Source organism: Pleurodeles waltl, chromosome 1_1, assembly GCF_031143425.1.
Source record: "Pleurodeles waltl isolate 20211129_DDA chromosome 1_1, aPleWal1.hap1.20221129, whole genome shotgun sequence".
Lineage (NCBI taxonomy): Eukaryota > Metazoa > Chordata > Amphibia > Caudata > Salamandridae > Pleurodeles > Pleurodeles waltl.
In genome coordinates, this window is record NC_090436.1 from 241,160,114 (window position 1) to 241,174,711 (window position 14,598).

General features: G+C 46.6%; 1 protein-coding gene across 2 annotated transcripts in view; it reads left to right on the plus strand.

Moving 5' to 3' along the window:
- The window catches only part of C7 (complement C7), a 304,122-nt gene that overhangs the window by 24,248 nt on the left and 265,276 nt on the right, over window positions 1-14,598 (plus strand). For both annotated transcript variants that reach the window (XM_069221437.1, XM_069221440.1), the window contains exon 2: window positions 13,342-13,397. In XM_069221437.1, the coding sequence (XP_069077538.1) occupies window positions 13,342-13,397 (56 nt within the window). The remainder of the gene's footprint in view (window positions 1-13,341; window positions 13,398-14,598) is intronic.

Below are 14,598 nucleotides of genomic sequence, written 5' to 3' on the forward strand. Positions count from 1 at the left end.
CTGCCATGAACTCTGAGGACACCGGGGGACTGCAGATAGTGCAAAGGAGTTGGCCCTGCCACAGAGGTCACCCCCACAAGCCCTCTTTAGCTATACCACTACTGCTTTACAACAGTGGGGTGAGACTTTGGCCTTCATCCATTTCCCACATGGAGTATTTTTGGGAGGCGGCAGAGAGAGGCTTTTCCTTACCTCCTGCTACCACTCTTACTGTCTGTTCTCAACAGAGGGCTATGCTGTGTGCCGAGAGGCCCCCAATGCTGTTCCTTACTTACTGTTGTCCACTCTACACTGAGGAGTGGACCCCTATCCCTCTGGGGCCTTGGCGGTGCCTAGGCTTGTAGGGGTGCAGCCGGAATGGTGTCTGGCCCAGGTAACCTAGGGGGAGACTGTTGTTCAATAGCTGAACAGCAAAGCAGGTTTTGAAGATCACAAACCACACCACCATCTCCCTTTTCAGCCTCCTGAGTGTTTAAAATCCATGAATCCACATGCCTGGTTTCCACCTCTTCTTCTCTGCATGTTGACACTCCCAATCACTTCTGACACAGACCACCCGACAAATCCTGCGCCCAAGCATGGAGGCACTCCTCAAAGAAATCTTGTCCATTGGGTCTACCCTCACGGTGATGAATGTGAAAATGTCCGACCTCGCTTCAGAGGTAAAATCTATCAGACAAGACATGTCGATGATTAGTTCACAGCTGGATGGGGTTGATGCGTGTAAGCCTAGTACAAGCGTCTCATAGACTTGGGTTGTGACACTGACATTCTCCTCTGGAAAGTGACTGACCTGGAGGACAGGGCAAGAAGGGATAATTTCAGGATTTACGTAGACCTGCTGGGCAAGAAGAAATCTGATGATTGCCTACATAACGTCCATGCTCCCGCCTATGTCTTCTGGAAATTTCTTTAACTCCTGCGGCTGCACCAAATTCAATCACATTGAACCTCCGACACAAACTCCCCTTGCCCAATCATCGCCTGCTTGCAGCACCACCATCACACCCTAGGCAATCCTTCAGGTGGCCAGAATGGCTCTGGAGCCTCTCCTTTTTGGTGGTAACATGATCTTGGTGGCTTATTCAACGGCAATCAATGCCTGGTGTAGGAGGTTTCTAGCACTTCGCCCCAGGCTGAAGTGTTAAGACTTAAAATATGGCCTCCTCGACCTGGCAATATGAAGGTGACATTTGAGGGGGAGACACTAGAATTTCTGGACCCTGGTGAACTGGAAGTCTTTCTGGATACTCTTCAGGGCTCTCCAGTGGGCATGACCTCATCACCCTCTAAGGACAACACCAACCGGAATGATTCACCCTGTACCTTGAAACACTCTCACCTCCAGCCCCAACATCCGCAAGTGGGTGGGACGACCAGAAGAGAGTCCGACAGGAGTGCACTCCATCAAGTGGTGGAAGTGCTCCAAAAGGACAGAGGCAAATCACGCTGTCCATTGAAATACCCGACAACAATGGAGAGCGAGAGCCTTGGGGACTGATTGTATCTTTTATTGTTATGAGCTTTGATGTCCATTTGTCATATATGTCCCTGCATTCAAATGTTTTGAAGTTTTGTAATATTTGAATCTGTTGCCTCGGTTATCTGGGAAACACTGGAGTAAATGTCCAATGCAGATGGACAGCATGTGGAGAACAGATTGTATTCTTATTCGTTGTCTGTGTTGTCCATTTGTCCAGGTTGCTTCTCCGTTTACTGTTTTAAGCTCTGTACGGCTTAATTCTAGCACCCTGGATAGCAGGACGGTGGAGTGGATATACCCAAACTCTGTCTGCACACTTTTCATCGATGTCCCCACACCATGGAACAAGCCATGAACATCTGATGCCCTCCCTTGGCCATGGGTGTCCGCACCCCCTCCTTCGGTCCTGGCCCAGAGAAGGTGCCTTCTCAGTCTTGAACCTGTTCCTACCTGCTCCTCTCTCTCTCTGCCACAGAGAGGCCCACACTCATCCGGGCTGATACTTTTACGGTCCAACTTTTACAGCTGACCACCTATATTTCCCAGTGGCTTCCTCACTTCTCTGCCATTTCTAGGTTTGGGGACTTTCCCTCTCCTCTTATCTGGTGGATGGGATAGGCTCTGGCCTGGCCATGCACAGCACTGGTACAAGCTGAAACTCAAAGTTGTTAGTCCCCCTTTCAAAAATTCCGCTTTCTGACCCCTCCTTCCTTATCGCAATCCACACAAATATCTCAGGCCCATCGGCTCCAGTATCGCATGTCAAGGGGTGCCCCCTCCTGGGTCTCCTACTCCTTCCCCATCGCCGATCCAGAGAATATTCACACCACTGATGGTAGTATTCCTCAATGTCAATGGTATGACCCATTATATAAAATGCAAGAAAGTCTTACACTACTTAAACACCAAAGGGATGGACATAGCCTTTTTTCAAGAAGCACACCTCTCCCAAGCAGAATCTGCCAAGCTAGGATGAGACTGAGTGAGTGAGGTCACTAGCAGTAGTAGGGCCATTAACGACGCAGGAGAGTCTTCTACTGCACCGGGCAGCTTCAAGAAGTACAGGGTGGCTATACTGCTTTGGCAGACAGTGGCGCATCAGGTCCTCTAGAAGTGGACAGACATGTAAGGTAGAAAGGTAGATGGGTTTTTGCAAAACTGAGCATACTGCAATGCTCCATCATAGTGGGCTTGGTGTATGCACCAGTGGCTGACAACACTCATTTCCTGGCCCACCTCTTATGGCTCCTATAGGAATTTATAGGATGCCCATACTCTTATGTGACAACTGAAACGTTGCTCGGGAGAAGACCATGGTCAGGACAGTGAAGCTAGACTTCCAGCAGGGATGGAACAGGGCACTGCTTCAGGACCTATTTGCTGATCATACTCTCTGTGGCATTTGGTGCCTTCTCTGCCCTATTGGAGAGGGACTACACCTTCCTGTCTTTCTCCCACGGGACTCAGTCCCTGATTGACTATTTCCTACTCCAGGGAAACCTACTCCCACATGTAGTATGCTGCGACATTTTGGGAGGGGGGAATCGCTCAAAAGGTCTCCGACCGGGTTGAATGGCCCTACTTCTTCCAGGTAATGTCCTGCATGGACTTAGGGAACAACTTTATCCAAAGAGTCCGTGTAAAGAAATGGCTCCCTGTTGCAGTTACCCCCCACTTTTTGCCTGATACTGATGCTGACTTGACTGAGCAGAGTGCTGGGACCCTGCTAACCAGGCCCCAGCACCAGTGTTCCTTCACCTAAAATGTACCATTGTATCCACAATTGGCACACCCTGGCATTCAGATAAGTCCCTTGTAACTGGTACTTCTAGTACCAAGGGCCCTGATGCCAAGGAAGGTCTCTAAGGGCTGCAGCATGTCTTATGCCACCCTAGAGACCCCTCACTCAGCACAGACACACTGCTTACAAGCCTGTGTGTGCTAGTGAGAACAAAATGAGTAAGTCGACATGGCACTCCCCTCAGGGTGCCATGCCAGCCTCTCACTGCCTATGCAGTATAGGTAAGACACCCCTCTAGCAGGCCTTACAGCCCTAAGGCAGGGTGCACTATACCATAGGTGAGGGTACCAGTGCATGAGCATGGTACCCCTACAGTGTCTAAACAAAACCTTAGACATTGTAAGTGCAGGGTAGCCATAAGAGTATATGGTCTGGGAGTCTGTCAAACACGAACTCCACAGCACCATAATGGCTACACTGAAAACTGGGAAGTTTGGTATCAAACTTCTCAGCACAATAAATGCACACTGATGCCAGTGTACATTTTATTGTAAAATACACCACAGAGGGCACCCTAGAGGTGCCCCCTGAAACTTAACCGACTGTCTGTGTAGGCTGACTAGTTCCAGCAGCCTGCCACACTAGAGACATGTTGCTGGCCCCATGGGGAGAGTGCCTTTGTCACTCTGAGGCCAGTAACAAAGCCTGCACTGGGTGGAGATGCTAACACCTCCCCCAGGCAGGAGCTGTGACACCTGGCGGTGAGCCTCAAAGGCTCACCCCTTTGTCACCGACCAGCAGGGCACTCCAGCTTAGTGGAGTTGCCCGCCCCCTCCGGCCACGGCCCCCACTTTTGGCGGCAAGGCTGGAGGGAACAAAGAAAGCAACAAGGAGGAGTCACTGGCCAGTCAGGACAGCCCCTAAGGTGTCCTGAGCTGAAGTGACTCTAACTTTTAGAAATCCTCCATCTTGCAGATGGAGGATTCCCCCAATAGGGTTAGGATTGTGACCCCCTCCCCTTGGGAGGAGGCACAAAGAGGGTGTACCCACCCTCAGGGCTAGTAGCCATTGGCTACTAACCCCCCAGACCTAAACACGCCCTTAAATTTAGTATTTAAGGGCAACCCTGAACCCTAGAAAATCAGATTCCTGCAACTACAAGAAGAAGGACTGCCTAGCTGAAAACCCCTGCAGAGGAAGACCAGAAGACGACAACTGCCTTGGCTCCAGAAACTCACCGGCCTGTCTCCTGCCTTCCAAAGATCCTGCTCCAGCGACGCCTTCCAAAGGGACCAGCGACCTCGACATCCTCTGAGGACTGCCCCTGCTTCGAAAAGACAAGAAACTCCCGAGGACAGCGGACCTGCTCCAAGAAAGGCTGCAACTTTGTTTCCAGCAGCCTTGAAAGAACCCTGCAAGCTCCCCGCAAGAAGCGTGAGACTTGCAACACTGCACCCGGCGACCCCGACTCGGCTGGTGGAGATCCAACACCTCAGGAGGGACCCCAGGACTACTCTGATACTGTGAGTACCAAAACCTGTCCCCCCTGAGCCCCCACAGCGCCGCCTGCAGAGGGAATCCCGAGGCTTCCCCTGACCGCGACTCTTTGAATCCTAAGTCCCGACGCCTGGGAGAGACCCTGCACCCGCAGCCCCCAGGACCTGAAGGACCGGACTTTCACTGGAGAAGTGACCCCCAGGAGTCCCTCTCCCTTGCCCAAGTGGAGGTGTCCCCGAGGAACCCCCCCCTTGCCTGCCTGCAGCGCTGAAGAGATCCCGAGATCTCTCATAGACTAACATTGCGAACCCGACGCTTGTTTCTACACTGCACCCGGCCGCCCCCGTGCTGCTGAGGGTGAAATTTCTGTGTGGGCTTGTGTCCCCCCCGGTGCCCTACAACACCCCCCTGGTCTGCCCTCCGAAGACGCGGGTACTTACCTGCTGGCAGACTGGAACCGGGGCACCCCCTTCTCCATTGAAGCCTATGCGTTTTGGGCACCACTTTGAACTCTGCACCTGACCGGCCCTGAGCTGCTGGTGTGGTGACTTTGGGGTTGCTCTGAACCCCCAACGGTGGGCTACCTTGGACCAAGAACTGAACCCTGTAAGTGTCTTACTTACCTGGTTAACCTAACAAATACTTACCTCCCCTAGGAACTGTGAAAATTGCACTGTGTCCACTTTTAAAACAGCTATTTGTCAATAACTTGAAAAGTATACATGCAATTTTTATGATTTAAAGTTCCTAAAGTACTTACCTGCAATACCTTTCGAATGAGATATTACATGTAGAATTTGAACCTGTGGTTCTTAAAATAAACTAAGAAAAGATATTTTTCTATACAAAAACCTATTGGCTGGATTTGTCTCTGAGTGTGTGTACCTCATTTATTGTCTATGTGTATGTACAACAAATGCTTAACACTACTCCTTGGATAAGCCTACTGCTCGACCACACTACCACAAAATAGAGCATTAGTATTATCTATTTTTGCCACTATTTTACCTCTAAGGGGAACCCTTGGACTCTGTGCATGCTATTCCTTACTTTGAAATAGCACATACAGAGCCAACTTCCTACAGTCCGCCAACTATATGACTCCCCCTCAGCCTAAGTGTCTTGCAGAGTATTTGTCTTTAAGACATTCCAGGTTGGCCTCAGGACCCATCAGGTTGTCTATTGCCTCCGCTCTCCTTTCTTCTGGTGACTGAACCTTTATCGGCAGCAGTCCATAGATCACCATGGTTTAATAGAAGTCAGAGAGACCAAGATTCTGCTCAACGCAAATTACATTTTTCTTCTTCTGTCTCAACCAACTATCCTCAATAGTAGGAGTTATTTCTATCATCAGGACTTCTCAGAACTCTTGGGATATAAGGTTAACTGGGTGAATAGCGAGGCCCTCCCGATGAAGAGAACCACCACTCCCGCATGCATCTGTGGATATAGCATGACATTCTGGTCAACAAAGGCCTAGCATGCATGGTAGATGATAACTTCCTCCCCTGCTGGAACTCGCAAGGCAAGACTTTTTGAAATTGTCTCATCTTCATTTATCTCAAAGGGGAAGAGAAAAAACAGTGAACATGACTGTGCCCCCCAGCTTCCAATACATTATTGGCATGCCTCCTCTCCAGGTGCCCAAAACATTGATTTCACGGATCAAAGCTAATATCCTAGCCTATGTTTGGAGTGAGTGAAAACTGTGCACCCGTGCCACCCGACTCAGGGCTGACACGCGAGACGGAAGCCTGAGACTGTCCTAACTCACTTCCTACCATTTGGCATTATCACCTGTCCCGGGGCGCAGCCTAACTGCACTTTGATTGGGAAGCCTCATTTTGGGCACGACTGGAAAACCACCTTCTTTTGCCTATGACCGCGCTTTTACCCCTGTACCTCTCGCCCAAGGGTCAGAGGGTGGCCCTACACCTGATTATGGAAGCAACTTCCTGGGCCTGGCAGGAAGCACACCACCTAATGGGAGTGACCCCCTATCTACCAAACCTGGCGGCCCCCATCTGGCACTATTCGGTGCTTCGCATAGGCGGGCACCTATTCCTTTGGACAACTGGCAGAAGCCTTTCTACTACAATCCCTTGAACATGTCCTTGAATGGTGGCAAACTCAAATCCTTCAATCAACTATGTGCTGAATTCTGGCTCAGGTCGGAGGAAGCATTGTGTCACTGCTAGCACTCCCAATGCCACACAGCAACTGGCCCCCACGGACTGAAGCCTTACTGCAATACCCCATACTGCAATACCTCTGGGCCTTCGACCAATATAGGGGTCTGGGAGCTGGTCTTTACTACACGGTTTTCATTAAAGGCCAACACTCTCTGTCTTATCCCTCTCAGCCACCAGACTCTTCTGGCAATCCCTTCTGGTAAATGCGTACTTCCTGGAAGATAAGGCCTCTCTCCCCTTGGATCATGATAGGGCCCTCAGAGAACACCCCTTCAAATTCCTTTATTTTATAGTACTGTTTGACTTGTACGGTGCACCCCCGGAATCTCTATAGGGCCAAACTCCTACCTCACGACCTATGCCGGTGGTACAGTGCCACTCACTGTGATCTCCTCCATGTTCTGTGGTCCTGCGCAGCTTTTTCCTCATACTGGTCTCAAGTCTCAGGGCTCCTACTGCAGTACAGTGCTGTCCGGATTACCCCCCCACCACACCTTGCTCTGTTCCATGACTTCTCAGATCCCTGTTGTAGGAAGTTGGCTCTGTATAAACTATTTCAAAGTAAGAAATAGTGTGCACAAAGTCCAAGGGTTCCCCTTAGAAGTAAGATAGTGGCAAAAAGAGATCATTCTAATGCTCTATTTTGTGGTAGTGTGGTCGAGCAGTAGGCTTATCAGAGGGTAGTGTTAAGCATTTGTTGTACACACACACAGGCAATAAATGAGGAACACACACTCAAAGACAAATTCCAGGCCAATAGGTTTTTATATAGAAAAATATATTTTCTTAGTTTATTTTAAGAACCACAGGTTCAAGATTTACAAACAATACTTTAAATGAAAGGTATTTCACTCAGGTATCTTAGAAACTTTGAATTATCACAATAGCATGTACAGTTTTGGCAAAAAATGGCAATAAGCTATTTTGAAAGTGGACAGTGCAAAAATCAACAGTTCCTGGGGGAGGTAAGTAATTGTTAAGCTCAGAGGTAAGTAAATGTTAAGTTCACAGGTAAGTAAAACACTTACAGGGTTCGAAGTTGGGTCCAAGGTAGCCCACCGTTGGGGGTTCAAGGCAACCCCAAAGTTACCACACCAGCAGCTCAGGGCCGGTCAGGTGCAGAGGTCAAAGTGGTGCCCAAAATACATAGGCTTCAATGAAAATAGGGCTGCCCCGGTTCCAGTCTGCCAGCAGGTAAGTACCCGCATCTTTGGAGGGCAGACCAGTGGGGTTTTGTAGGGCACCGGGGGGGACACAAGCAGGCACAGAAAGTACACCATCAGCGGCACAGGGGCGGCCGGGTGCAGAGTGCAAACAGGCATCGGGTTTTCAATAGTAATCAATGGGGAGACCCGGGGGTCTCTTCAACAATGCAGGCAGGCACGGGGGGGCTCCTCAGGGTAGCCACCACCTGGGCTAGGCAGAGAGTCGCCTGGGGGTCGCTCCTGCACTGGAATTCAGTTCCTCTGGGTCCTGGGGGCTGCGGGTGCAGTGTGTTTTCCAGGCGTCGGGTTCCTTGAAGCAGGCAGTTGAGGTCAGGGGGAGCCCCTGGATTTCCTCTGCAGGCGTTGCTGTGGGGGCTCAGGGGGGTCAACTCTGGCTACTCACGGGCTCGCAGTCGCCGGGCAGTCCTCCCTGTAGTGTTAGTTTTCCGCAGGTCGTGCCGGGGACGTCGGGTGCAGAGTGGAAAGTCGCACGCTTCTGGCGGGATACGTGTGGTCTTTAAAAGTTGTTTCTTTGTTTCCAAAAGTTGCAGTTTCTTGAACAGGGCCGCTGTTCTCGGGAGCTTCTTGCTCCTTTAGATGCAGGGTAGTACTCTGAGGCTTCAGAGGTCGCTGGACCCTGTTGGATGTGTCGCTGTTGCAGTTTTTTTCCAAGTAGGGAGACAGGCCAGTGGGGCTGTGGCCAAATCAGTTGTCGTCTCCGTCTTCACTGCAGGGCTTCAGGTCAGCAGTCCTTCTTCTTCTTTAGGTTGCAGGAATCTAGTTTCCTAGGTTCTGCGGGCCCCTAAATACTGAATTTAGGGGTGTGTTTAGGTCTGGGAGGGTAGTAGCCAATGGCTACTGTCCTTGAGGGTGGCTACACCCTCCTTGTGCCTCCTCCCTGTGGGGAGGAGGGCACATCCCTAATCCTATTGGGGGAATCCTCCAAAACCAAGATGGAGGATTTCTAAAGGCAGGGGTCACCTCAGCTCAGGACACCTTAGGGGCTGTCCTGACTGATGGGTGACTCCTCCTTGTTTTTCTCATTATCTCCCCTGGACTTGCCGCCAAAAGTGGGGGCTGTGTCCAGGGGGAGGGAATCTCCACTAGCTGGAGTGCCCTGGGGCACTGTAACACGAAGCTAGAGCCTTTCAGGCTCACTGCTAGGTGTTACAGTTCCTGCAGGGGGGAGGTGTGAAGCACCTCCACCCAGTGCAGGCTTTGTTTCTGGCCTCAGAGGGCACAAATGCCCTTACCACATAGGGTCAGAAACTCGTCTCTCAGCAGCAGGCTGGCACAGACCAGTCAGTCCTGCACTGAACAATTGGGTAAAATACAGGGGGCATCTCTAAGATGCCCCCTGTGTGCATTTTTTAATAAATCCAACACTGGCATCAGTGTGGGTTTATTATTCTGAGAAGTTTGATACCAGTATTCAGTGTAGCGATTATGGAGCTGTGGAGTTCGTTTTTGACAAACTCCAAGACCATATACCTAATATGGCCACACTGTACTTACAATGTCTAAAAATAGACTTAGACACTGTAGGGGCATATATATTGCTTATGCAACTATGCAACTATGCCCTCACCTGTGGTATAGTGCACCCTGCCTTAGGGCTGTAGGGCCTGCTGGAGGGGTGACTTACCTATGCCACAGGCAGTATTTTGTGTGCATGGCATAGTGAGGGGGATGCCATGTCGACTTTGCCTTTTTCTCCCCACCAACACACACAATCTGCAATGGCAGTGTGCATGTGTTAGATGAGGGGTCCCTTAGGGTGGCACAACACATGCTGCAGCCCTTAGGGACCTTTCCTGGTGACAGGGCCCTTGGTACCACTGGTAACTTTTACAAGGGACTTATCTGTGTGCCAGGGGTGTGCCAATTGTGGAAACAATGGTACATTTTAGGTGAAAGAACACTAGTGCTGGGGCCTGGTTAGCAGGGTCCCAGCACACTTCTCAGTTAAGTCAGCATCAGTATCAGGCAAAAAGTGGGGGGTAACTACAACAGTGAGCCATTTCCTTACACCTGTGACATGACTTCTTGTAACCACAGATGGCTAGCCACATCACTTGCAATGGCTAAACTTCACTGGAGGCAGCCATCCCTCTCCTTGAGTGACTGACTGGCTCCTTAAACTGTATTGCATAACAGCGTATGAGAAAATCACTTACACTATGAATGATCAATCACATATCTTTGAGGCAGTTTCGAGCCCCCCCTCATGACTGGAGTGTTGGAATCCTTTGCGCACACCTCATCCCACCCTAAAACCGTCTGACAATGAACGATGCATGGAACCCTTGGTACAATGGACTAGGTGGCACCTGCTGTCCCTTTGACACGATATGCGCCACAGACCCTCTGCCACATCTGCTTTCCCACCCTCCCCCTGCAGCCTCCTACTACCCTCTGGGCCTAACAGTTCCCCCCTTCACTGATTAGGAAAGTACACATACTACAATCAGTTCCCCTTTGTTCCGAGGATGTGTTCATACCTCACTTACGATTGCTGGAAGATGACACCTATACACTCACACTGAACAACATACATGCATCGTCTTCCCTAAGCTAGTCCTATCTTGATCATTATGTGCTTCTCCCACTCCCCTTAGTTTGCTTTCTTCCCCTTTAACTGTATCATAATATGCAGCACTGTGTGTCTCTTGTGACAACCTTGTGCCTACTCGTGGCACTACCCTGTAAAATGTTAAACTTTCAATAAATAAAAGTTGCAAAAAATACTTAACACTAAAATATAAAATGAAACAGAAAATGTAATTTTCGAACATTAAAAAGGTACACAAATAACTATAAATTAAATATTATTAATAATTAATCTCATAAATACTATAATTTCAATACCTTCTTAACCTGCTCCCCTACAAAACCAACATCCAGCTACTAAAACATACATTGCTAACAAAAATAAAAACATTTAAAAATACTGTAAAATTAAAAATAATATTAATAGAACAACAAACTAAAACAATTATCTAACTAATCATAAGTTACATAATGAATTAAAAAATAATCAACATTAAAATAAAATTATTTGTACTTCAATTACCTTCCTACCAGATACCCCTACAAAACCAACAACCCCCTATTTAAAAATGAATTAACAACAAAAATGCTTTTTTGAAATGTCCTATAAAATATTAAAAATCAAAATTAATCCAACAATTATAAAAGAAAACAAAATATTCGTTTATCAATTAGAGAATTAATAAACAATTAGATGTTAATTAGCTTTGATAAAATTATTATTCTAAAAACTTTCCACCTTATGCCACAACAAAAATCAACAACCTGCCACTAACAAAAAAAAGAAATCGAAATGTAAACATTTATATATATTTTACAAATAAATTGAACTTAAAAACATAAAATTACTATGAAACAATCAAACATTTCAAATGAATACTAATCAATAGGAATAATTTACAATACAAAATCAATTAACAATAAAAAGTAAGTCAATTATATTTTAAATCATATCTCACCCTATTCTCCAGCAAACCCACCAACTTGCTATTAGATAGAAAATTACTAACTTAATTAAAAAATGTAATTAAACATTTTTAATTACAAAGTGCACTATCAACAATGAATAACAATTATACTAACAATACTGATACCTAAATATTATTAATTTAACTAACATATAATAAACTAAACAAAAAACAATATTTTTTACAACTATATTTTATTAAACAATAATAAATAATACAATATTATCTAGAAGCGATGTACACGAAAAAACTTTATTTATGATGGCAATATTCTGTGACACTATATTGCTGTACTAACGATAATGTTGACACAATATTTAAGTATCACAATATTTAAAACTCAATATTTTGTTCAAACATCAGTCTGACTGAGCAGACGTCTCTGAATGGTGTTTGGTGGAAGGATATGTGACTGTTCAGGTTGGCGGGCCTATGTTGTGCACTTCCTTGAATGCATGTGTGAGCAGTTTGAACTGAGCACATTTGTGTATTGGTAGCCAGTGGAGCTTCCTGAGGTGTGATGGGTTGTGCATTCTGCATGGTAGGTTGAGGATGTGTCTGCTCAATCAGGTAGCATGCAGTTTTTGAATTTCGAGGTGAGGCTCAAATTCTGTGGTGGGGGAGCATGGTGCTAGTGTGATCACCGCTTGTCCATGTATTGCAACACTGCTGCCCTTGCTGAGGATGGTTCAGCTTAGCTCAGGGGAAATGTGGAATGTCTCCTGGATTTCATAGTATAAAGATATGTGGAAACTATACAGGGAGGGAGGAGGGCCGGCTTTCACTCTGGAAGAGAAATTGCGGCTTCATCAAAAGGGATCGAGTAGGGGCCACACTCACCCACAGAGACAACTGGTTTCAGGTGGGGGGGGGGCAGGGAAAGTGTACATACAGGCTCCAATATTCAAGACAGACATTAGTAGTCCCACCCAAAGGCAATGACCACACGTGCAAAATACACAAATGTGCAGTCGAAATGGAGTATACTATTTACCTGTCAATGAACACACATGAACTCCCTAGAGACAGGCAATCTTCATGCATGTCCAAGACATCATGAGGGTAAAGGACCTCTTTTCAGGCCAACTACAGATTTTACAGGTAGGCGTACAATATGCAATTTGTCACGAGGGTACTGGTGAAAAGGATTCTAAACTCGATTATTGTGCCAACACTCAGTTCTGTCATCGCCTAGATGGACTGGACAATATTCAACCTCATAAAAGAGGTCAGCAATTTGGGTGCCACTGCAACATCATAGATCAGCTCTGGTGTTTTATAACAATGAGACTGAAGTGCCCTTATTGGGGTCGCATGAATGTCTCGAGGGAAACGCGCAGGCCTGTCCAGAACTTGTTAATTCAGGGCAGCACAGCTTCAACAAGACATGCAGAGGAGTCTATCTCAATAACCTAACTGCTGACAGCTTTTCAATTGCATTTTAACTTGTTTACATTTTTTGCATGTTTTTTGTTACTGTACAACTGAATAAAAAATGCAGTAGTAAAGGTTTAACAGAACTCGGATCTCTAGAAGCAAGTGCCTCAGCTATAAACCTAAAGAGGCCTGGTATCTTATACTAATTTCACAGTGTGACTAAGATAATGACATGATTTTGGACAAACTGTATACATAGTTATATAAGCAAATAAATATGTAAATATTAATTTATTTACTAACAGTTGACCGTTGTTTCCCATTTCAGGTCTTGGAGTCCATTCTTCTGCTGCAAGTCACCAGTCTTTGCCAGGTTTTCTCAAGGTCAGAACTGTTTTTATAGACAAAAGCACACATCTAGCTACACAAACCTCTCTGACTTGGAAGTGGACCAAATTGAAAAAAGTGCATTTCAATTGAAAAAGAAAGTTCAAGAGTCGCCTGTGCAAGTGGTTGCACACCAGTAAAAGTAAAGCATCTGAGCTTTATAAACTAACTGTTTTATTTTTTAGAGTTAGTTTAGTGCACAATAGTCAATGCATTGTGGGGATTAGTTTCCCCCTCAATATTTAAGTCGATTTTTAACTTTGCTCTGGAAAAAAGGGCCCCGCTGCTAACAAAGTCTGGCTCCTCTTTACACTCCAGAGTGGCAACTTGCATGTATAAACCAGTGACCAGGACTTTAAATCAGATCTCTGGGTGTTTAGGGCCCAGACTTTGGAACTACTGAAGCCTCGCTTCTCAGCAGGGTTGGAAGTTGGTTCAGAAACCTCTTGCAGACAGCACTTTATATTCCATTAGATGCGGGTGCCACGGCTCCCGTTTGGTTACTTTTCACCGGAATTGCCATCTTCTTCCTTTGCATCTTCCACTGTTTTCTTTCTCCAACAGCCTACACTAGTGACCAGACAGTGGAATGTCATTGCTATATCAAACACAGTAAAAATAATGTGTAAAATCCAATACGTAACGGAAAATAGCCCATGCTTTCACAGTTAATACAGGAATTTTGTGGGCCCTGAAACCGTGCAGAATGAAAATTGGAAACTATTTGTACTGGGATATCACATTGTAAACATTGTGTTCGAAGCATTTGCACCTTTATTTATTCCTTTGTCAGAATTTCTGTGTGGTGTTGTGGGATCTGCAGTTTTTCCATGTTGTTTAGGTGCTCCTCTGTGTCACAAGATCAGTTTAGACATGATTGAACTGATGAGTCTGTGTAATTCTGAGAATGGGGCAGAAGAGACTGGATCAAAGGCCACAATAGTGCACTGGGAGTCTTTGGAAATGGAGAGATCGGGTGGCAACTTGCGATCTCGGCTGGGTCCTTGTGTATAACACCACATGAAAGAACCCAGCAAAGGGGATTTTGTGATGGGTCAGCACATTGCATCTGGTATTAGTCAATATTCTCACTTATCAGCAAGTTTACCAACCGTTTCTAGTACTAAGCAGACTGCCTCTGTATTCTGGGAGTGTCAGTGCTTGGTGTTACTCACAGCTTTAAATCGTGGTGGCCTTC